Source organism: Gallinula chloropus (assembly GCF_964237585.1).
Source record: "Gallinula chloropus genome assembly, chromosome: 3".
In the NCBI taxonomy this organism is placed as follows: Eukaryota; Metazoa; Chordata; class Aves; order Gruiformes; family Rallidae; genus Gallinula; species Gallinula chloropus.
Genome location: NC_140087.1, coordinates 91,691,214 through 91,700,328, shown reverse-complemented (window position 1 = coordinate 91,700,328; position 9,115 = coordinate 91,691,214). Strand labels below are relative to the sequence as shown.

General features: G+C 40.7%; 1 protein-coding gene across 1 annotated transcript in view; it reads left to right on the top strand.

The window, feature by feature from the left end:
• The first annotated feature begins 1,318 nt into the window (after positions 1-1,318).
• FAM135A (family with sequence similarity 135 member A) overlaps positions 1,319-9,115 on the top strand; it is a 68,763-nt gene continuing 60,966 nt past the window's right edge. Inside the window, exons 1-2 of the mRNA XM_084262149.1 lie at positions 1,319-1,377; positions 4,840-4,959. Of these exons, the coding sequence (XP_084118275.1) occupies positions 4,871-4,959 (89 nt within the window). The 5' untranslated portion in view covers positions 1,319-1,377; positions 4,840-4,870. The remainder of the gene's footprint in view (positions 1,378-4,839; positions 4,960-9,115) is intronic.

Genomic DNA, 9,115 nt, shown 5'->3' with positions numbered 1-9,115 from the left:
AACTAGAATTGAAGACGGTTCTCAGGTGGGGAGACAAACCTGTGAGTCATCAGCACAGAGATAGATGGTGGCTGAAGTTGTGTTGGCAGGTGCTGGATCTCTGAGCATAAAGGAGAAGAGGACGGGGAGAAAAAGGTCAGGGATGGAGGTGTACAAAGCTCCTACAGCAACTTAAAAATGTCTGGTCTGTATTAAATGAGCAGCTGGAAGAAAATGGGAAATGAAACTTTGTTGTGTTTTCATTTGTAGGATTCAGTATTGTTGCTTTTGACTTCTGAATGTAAATTAATGTAAAATATTAAATGTAGAGCTAGAACAATTTCAGTTACTTACGATTTTGCATGTTTTCTTCTCTGTTAAGAAACAACACAGCCCTTTACAGGGCTTGTATTGCATTGTTAAACAAGTGGAATAAATAACAGTGCCATTTGGATGTGGCATTATGGTACTATGATTTTACTGGGGCATTACCGGTAATTTATGGTATCAAAGATGTAATATCACACATGACACACACAAGTGATTTCTATTTATAAAAATGCCAGATAATGTATTTTTTATGCTCCACTTTTTCTGTTTTATTCTCTCTGAAGCAAAGGCAAAACCAGTTTAGCTTCATGGCTTGACTGCACAAGCAGGAGCTTCAAGGAGTTTTGGAATATTGGGTGGCACTGATCTACACTTGCTCTAAGTGGCTTCTTGGTCTTAGGGTTCTCCCTCTTGTCCCCTGAATATGTCTCTGAGGAGAAGGAACGTGAGATTTACCACGAGAGTTTAATCTGACCTATTCTTATAAATTGTGTCCTCCCTGGTAGCTACGTAGGACTGCGTGGGGGCATGAGCTGTATTTGATGACTCAGACCAGAATATCCTCCTACCTCCTCGTTTCTCTGTGGCTGCTGAGAGTCTCTGAAGACTGGGGAGGCTGCGGGGCAGCTGGGGGCGTACTGGAGTCCCCTGGGAGCAGCGTTTTAAAATTCCTTGGTGAAGACAAGGGATAATTTGGCTGAATGTGGCAGTGTCAGCTTTGCCACAGCACGAGCTTCACGAAGGGTGGGGTTTTTTCCACTTTATTTTGGAAAAATAGGTGTCATGCTGCTGAAAACTGCAGTGCAGGAACTGAGGGCAGACTGGAGAATGCTGGTAGGCAGTACCTGTAGGATTGTTGCAGAGGTCATGATAGGGGATGTTTTTAGGACACAAGAGAAAAGAGAATAAAGAACATGAGTACTGAGGAATTCTAGAGACACTGCAATTAGTAAAACATTTGTTTGTTTTTTTTGTTTTTCAGTTCAAGCAGTATGTTTTTGACGGCAATAGGAAGAACTGGAAGACTGGTTAATTAACATTACAAACATGGAGTATTTACCGGTGGAGGTAAGACATTCTTTGAACATACTGCGGTTTTGTTTCCTGGTGTTGTCTTACAATTCCCAGTACAAGTAGCTGGATTAATGGCACTGTTACACAAGCATTTCTCTGAGAACAAAGCTGGTTCAGGAGGATGCCATATACTTCCATCTGTCTTTTCATTGCACTCTCAGGTGCTCTGATGGAGCTGCTGTAAAGCATTGTTAATATGAGCAATTTAACAAAAAACAGAATCAATAAACATTTTTTCTTTCCTATGGTCTTAAAAAATCTGATGTCCTGTGATCCATTTTGTATTGTGGCCTCAGAAAAGACTGGCTTGGGTCACTAAAGAAGTGGTGGGCTAGTGTGGGGACAGCATGGACTGGCTAGGATACATAGGAGATTTTCCAGTTTAAGAAAATAAACTCCCATAAGCATGAAGGAAAGTGGAGTTTTGGCCCTCGGTATAGGATCGAGTCGTTTTAAGTGATGTTTTAACTACTGGATGTTCAGTCTCAGTGCTTAAATATTTTTTATATTGAGTATATGTTTATATGCTGCATTAACCTCTGTTGCTCACATGGAGAGAGCTCCTACTGAAGGATTCTTCGGCTTCTTGGAGGCAGCCAGAACAAATGTGCAGTTCACTAGCCTGATTTCCTGAATGGTAATTATCTGCTTTAAAATAACAACAGTAAACTCATTAAGTATTAAAGTCAATCGTGGATGTTTAATATCAGTGAAGTTTAGCTGTAAATTTGAATGGAATTATGCAAATCAATACTTATATACATGAGTTTAACTTTTTTTTTCTTGTTGGCTTTTGTATGATTAACATACAAAAAAAAAGACATCCAATTTTGAGTTTCTCCTGTAAATTATACAGTTCAAAGAACAGAGTTTTCCTTTGCACTGATATGAAGGACTTTGACAGAAAAGTAGAGATTTGGTTTCTGTCTGCTCAGGGCAGCAAACGCTTCTCTTCACCCAGGTTAAGGTGCACATGGAACAAGGTGATACTTGGCCAAGAAAACACCATCCTGAAAGGTCAGCTGATAAGACTGCAGTCCCAGGTGCCTGTGGTGGCATGCAGCTTTGCTTTCTGGGTGCACCACTTTGAGAACGAAATTTCTTACCAGTTTTACAGTTGATAGTGGGGGGAGGCATGGGTGCCACTTTTCCGAATGTTGCTGGTAGCTGAGTGAGGGCTGTGTTTTGCAGGACTGTGTTTTTACTGGACCTTGTGTTTGGTCTGCAGGGGTTGCCTGCCAGGCAATTTTTAGTGGGCTGTCTGGGGATGCCAAGTCAGCTCAGCAGAGGGAGGGAGTGGCCCCAGCTAGAGCCATGTTAGACACAATAGAAATACCACAAGTTCACTGGACAGCCGTTTTGGCAGTAATGCAGAATGTGGCTCTCCTAGCTTTTTGTTGAATTAACTCATTCATAAAATAAACCTTCAAACTTGTCTAATTGGACTAGTTTTGGATAATTCTGAATTTTCTGACTGGGAACTTGAGGGACCCTGAAGCATTTAGGAGTGGGTACTTGCCCTAACTACTCCTGCAGAAACAGTTTTCCTTTAGTGGAGGCAAGCTGTTCAGGGGCATAGACAGTGCTGCTCATTGTGCTGGGGAGTGAGAGGCTTGTGATTTCTTCCTCCCTTGAAATGTAGTTTCATCAAAGTTCAAGCTGGATGAGACCGCCCCATGGCATCCTTTGTCTTTTTAAATTCTTTCACTTTTTCTTAAGTCTTTTAAATCAGGTCACAAAAGAAGTAGTGGGAATGTGTGGGAACACCTTTCAGAGGTGTTTGGACAGTTTTGCAACAGGTTTTATGCACAGCCCACAAAGTTTCTGCCCAGTGGCCAAGGGTCATGGGCCTAGAATCTCTGGATCTCTGCTAAGTGTCAGGTGAGGTTCCATTTGCAGAAAATATGCTTGCAAATTGGTAGGTGATGCACATGTGATAGCGCAGTATGGTAACCCCAGAGACTTAGACTGCAAAACTTCTTGATTCTAGCTTTAAAGACCACTGAGGACACCCCTACACAAACCTATAGGCAAAGCAGTGGAAGAGAGAATTGTTGCACAGCCACGTAGGTTATCAGCATGGTGCTAGCACTGCATACTGCAGCAAAACCTGAGGTGTCATTCAGTTAATCTGGTCAAGTCCCTTGACTGAAATTTGAATGAACACAGGGTATTCAAGCAGCCTGGTCATCTAGATTATGTAGTTTAATCTTGCAGTAACCGCCCTTGATCTGAATTCTTTGTATTGTCATAACTCAGCTTCAGAAGCAAAATTCCTCTTTCCCTGTCCCGTGTTGCTTCAGTAAGGTTCTGTTTCTGTGCTTTTGTAAAGTGCAATTGGAGTCCTTGTATCGGCTGGTAAATCAAGGTCAGAATTGTGTTTATAGTTAAAAATCTAGACCTGTGTTGTGGTGCTTGAAGCCTTCCAGCTCCTCTGGAGTACAGAAAGGTAAATCTTATCTTGTTACATATGCCAAGGTAATTTAGTTGGTAGGCTAGAGGTAACTGCTTTCAAGTGACTGATATGTGCCGTGGCGGTGACTTTTCTTTTGCCAAATACTCTGTTTCAGTCTCAGTAGTTCTGCCTGCTGCTTCACAAGCATCCAAATGCATGTTCAAAGTTTTAGAAACAAAAAAAAACCCCAAACTATAATGCACTGAAGCTCCAACCAGGCTAGCTTTTTTGTTACCTGGTTCTGTAATACACCCAGAAGGTGGACTTACGTGCATGAAGGATAGTCTGGTGTAGGTTTTTTGTTTGTTAATTCCTCAAACCAGACAGTGTTTGCAGTGTAGATATTGTTGAAGGAAAAAAAAGCAAAATTCCATAGAGTCTGCAGGATTTTAAGTATGAGGCAGGCAGTTGCAAATTAGCAGAAAGGTGCCAGCCTGTGGCTGCAAAGAAGACAGTGAGCATTAACACTTTACTGCTAACATCTATTCATTTAAAACAAGCATGTTGTTGTCCTTAACTCCTGCTTTTCCTCTAGAACCTCTCCCATCTGAAGCCCTGGTGCTGGTCGAGCAGTTTCTCTGCACTGCTTGGCCACACTGCAGTTCAGCTGTCCCTGTCCTCATGTCAGAGCTGAGGCACTGCTACTGGCAGAGTCATTCTGCTTCAGCAAGGGCTGGAAGCAGACCCTGCTCTTTTTCTCCTTGTGGGCAGTATTTTTTCCTCTCTCCAGCCAAGTACCAGCGCACTGCTGCAGTCATAGGTATCAGTAAGTGCCAGGATTATATTATGCTGATGGTGTGTAGTGATACGTGACATTTGATTCCTTTAAAACAAAGACAGAAGTTATTGTGGACAAGATTTGGTACATCCTGTATTCTTGTTTACTCCAGGACCTGGATATTAAAGGAAGCTGTGCAAAAATAGGCTTGTCCTTTCTAAGGACTGAATAGGCTTTATCCTCAGCTTGTGATCTAAAAAGTTTATTTTCTCTTTGTTTTCAGTAACTAAGGTGCTGACAATTTTGACTTCTTCATGCTCATAAACATGAGTGAAGTTCAGGCTATGGTAGAATTCTCCGTGGAGCTCCACAAATTCTTCAATGTGGATTTGTTTCAAAGAGGGTAGGTAGTGTCTCCTTTTGAACTTCACTGTGGTGGGTGGCTGATGTTGGAAAGACAGTGTACTGTCACGTAGCTTTGCTTCGTGTGTTACTGACTATTTTTATAGTGATTTGAAAAATTTTTATTCCTTGTTGGAAAGGCATATACTTTCTATGAATTAAAATGAAATGCTGAAATAATTTGTCCTAAAATTTAACTTTTGTCTCACTGGAGAAGAAGGGAGCTCAGTAGATCTGTAGGGTAGATTGTATGCTTATCCAGGCCTTTACCCTTTCATATCTTCGTTGCTGTAATACCTTTTGTTTGAAATATGATACGTGTTTCACTTGAATTGTTTAAAAATTAACTTATTAGTTTAACAATTTGATAGTGGGGAACAGTGCCTCCAGAGTTACAGAAGACTCCATACTGCCCTGTTGGACTTCCCTGACCTCCTCTTACTGGTTTCTGTGGAAGGCTTTTTCACACTCCTTCCATTTGATGTTACCTGATTGTCCCCAGCTTACTTTCTAAGGTGCTTCTTACTCATGGTTACATAGGAAATAATCCCTTTTAGTTTATTCTGGCGTTACTGAAGATTATTGGTCATCTAGTGTTGTGGTACATTGCGCTTCTGTCAATCTCTTAACGGATTAGAGTAAAAATACACATTAGTGTTGTAGTTCTTATGATGTTTGTTTTAGATAAATCTGGTTGAGGCTGTGTCAGTGTTTACAGACAAAGAGCAATATATATCAGTGTTGATTTATGCCAGCTCTTTCTTCCAAAACACTGTAGAATAACTTTCCTTAGAAGCATTGTAGTAATAGGAAAATATATTCTTGTTTTTAATCTTGTCATAAAGCCAGGCAGTTGGGAAGGGATGTGTTTTGTTTGTTTTAGTAGTGTTTGGGTGGGTTGTTTTCTTTGGGGGGGATGATGATGACAGGGGTGGTGTTGTCAGGGTGAGTTGATGAAGGTAAAGTAATGGGAAAATGTCATTGATTTGGTATGCATATAGTTCCTCCACCTTATACTAACCCTCTGAGGTGAATATTTTGGGGAAGAGTGATATAAAAGGTAGGATTGAGAAGGAGCTCATGAGAGAGAGGCATAAAATACTGTTAGAAAACATAGCTTGGCTAGTTAGCCTCTATCTTTGCCATGCTACTGTTAGCTTTAAGCTATATTTTATTAAAGCTAGCGTTTCACAGAACCACTAGGTTGGAAAAGACCTTTGAGATCAAATTCAACTGTACCCATCCTCTACTAAACCATATTCCTGAGCACCTCATCTACCCATCTTTTAAATATATCCAGGGTCAGTGACTCAACCACCTCCCTGGGCAGCCTGTTCCAATCCCTGATAACCCTTTCTGTGAAGACTTTTTTCCTAATGTCTGATCAGAATCTGCCCTGGCGCATCTTGAGCCTATTCCCCCTTGTCCTGTCCCCTGTCACTTGGGTGAAAAGACCAACACCCACCTCTCTACAAACCTTTCAGGTAATTGCAGGCAGTGATAAGGTCTCCCCTCAGCCTCCTCTTCTCCAGGCTAAACAACCCCAGTTCCCTCAGCTGCTCCCTGTAAGGTTTGCTCTCCAGCCCCTTCCCCAGCCTGGCTGCCCTTCTCTGAACACACTGCAGGACCTTGATGTCTTTCTTGTCGTGAGATTTCTTGGAGTGATTTCTGTAAATTTGACCTGCATTGACAGAAGTGATTACTCATTATGCTTGCTACCAATTGCAAACTCTCTTTTTGGGGAAAATGGTAATTTCATTCTTCATTGGAAGAGGAGGATTAAAGAAGGCTTAAGAGGTCTAGGAAAACATTGAGAATATTCTAATTACTTAAGCAGAAAAGCACAAATCTGTTGAACTATGACCTTTTTTCATCTGTGAAATTTGTGGGTAAGGAAAGGCTAGAACATGGCAGCATGTTAACTCTAATAGAGAAGAGCCCAAAAAGAAGTTTTGGTTTTCTTAACATCACAACTCAAATGATTCCGTAGAAAGGTAGTTGAGAAGCAAAGCATAGCAATATGATTACCAGTGTTGGCATGGTTCTTTTTAGCTTACTCTTTAAGAAGCAGTAAATTCGCAAGGCAAGTTCAGAGATGTGGAATGCTGCTGTAATGAGAAAAGAGATATGATACTACCTCTGGTTTCAGGCTGAACCTTTAACTCTGGGCACATTCCCGTAGAAAGCAATGTTGGGAATGAAAGGGAACTTCCTGAATAATTTGAAAGACTGAGAAATGTGACTTTTGTAATTTCTGTCAATTTGGATGTTCTAGTGAAACTGTCTTTGTAGTTATTGGAGTCAGGTTGTAATATTTACATTGCCGGAGGAGCAATTAAGTTGATTAAGCTCTTTCTTAAAACTTAATAGATTTTTATCCAAATTGTTTGGTTGGAGAGTGAGTCCAGATTCTCACTCTTTTGACTGTTGGAGATGTCATAATTTCCTTCTGATCAGTTTTTAGTTGTTCTCAACAGCATTGTCCTATGATTTGAGTGACTCAATCAGTCCAAGTGTTCACCCTGGTATATTTTTAGATGTCAGTCTTTTGCCTCTCTTTATTAAATGTGAACTGAATCAGTTTGGTTATTTGAATTTCTGGCACATTCCCCACCACCACCTGCCTTTCTATAGAGTCCACATATCCCGATACCCAATCAAAACCTCTTCCTGGGGTTGTTTTTTTTTTATAACTGTTTGAAGAAATCTGCCAGCTATTGCATCCAACTGGAGCTTGTTTTCTTGGATCTGTATCTGTAGTGACACTATTGCCAGAAGCACTTATGACTGTGTTTACACTAACAATTAATTTTGTACTTCAGGAATGAATTGCTAGAAGCAGTGTTGATGTCCCTGTATCTATGTGGTTCCAGGGTTACTTCAGACTAGATTTAATCTCACTGTCTGAACCAGATGTTTTGCATCCTGAGTGTATTTTGAAGTTGTTCATTCCAGTAATTGGTTCAGACCTTTTTGTCCCCCCAGGGGATTGAAGTGTATTTTGTGACATGTAGATCAGAGCCTGTGGTTTAGCTTTCTCCAGGAGACACCCAGATTACATCCGTGGAAAGGTCTCAGTGAACTGAACCAGCATGCAGCAAACTGGGATCATTGGGGAAAGTGCCTCAAACCCACCCTCCTGGTCTAGATCAGTCAGTAGTGCAGACTCTGGCAAAATTTCTTCCAGTATTTCAGTCAAGATCAAATTTACCTGAGGAGTCAGTCCTCTAATGGACTCACTGTAATAACCATGTTGTTCTCCTAACTGACCCTTTAAAGCAGACTCTTTATTTTCTTTACTTTTAGATAACTGTTGTTGTTTTAAGCCATGGAAAAATACACAGCCCAGACACGTCATTCTAATGCATGAGACGTGTCTGTACATGTGGCTCCCGGTTTCTCATTTAGTTAAGAAAGGTCATTACTATGTTCATGGTGATTCTGGTTGTTAGCTGCTTCTGAAAGTTGCCCTGTAGCTGTAAGTGACAGAAGTATGTAGATAAATAATAGTTAAGTAGCATCCTTAACTAATACAGCTATGTGATTATATTTTCTTATAACTCTGTGCCACTTGCTTAAAACCCAACTTTCTTTGTTGGTTTATTTACATCTGTTGTTACATTCAGATAATGCTTCACAGAATTTTTTATTTGAATTAGTGGGATTTGATGATGGGAATGATTTCCCAAACAGTGATTGAATGTGAGTATTATGTGACAAAATGAATAAAAGAAATACATATAATTGTTTGGGACCTGTGAGAAAGTAAGATATCAGGCTGTTGTGTGATCTTAGCTCAGAAAAACTCCAGTTAGATTTGGGCTCTCTAGTGCTGACCTTTTAGAAATGCAAAGGGAAACAACATATTTGAGTGAGATGTGGAACTATAGAGGTGGAGAATGGCTTCATTGGAAAACTGGTTGGATGATTGGGCTCTAATAGTTGTTAGTGGTGCAAAGTCCGACTTGCAGCTCATGACTAATGGCATCATTCCTGGATTCATACTGACTGGGTCAGTAGTTTAGTGTTTTGATTAACAACCTAGACAGAGTTCCTTCTCAGCAAGTGTTTGAATGGTCACAGATTGCAGGGAACGGCTAAATACCCCAGAGAGCAGAGCTGCAGCTCAGAGGGATCTAGCCAAACTGGAGAAATGG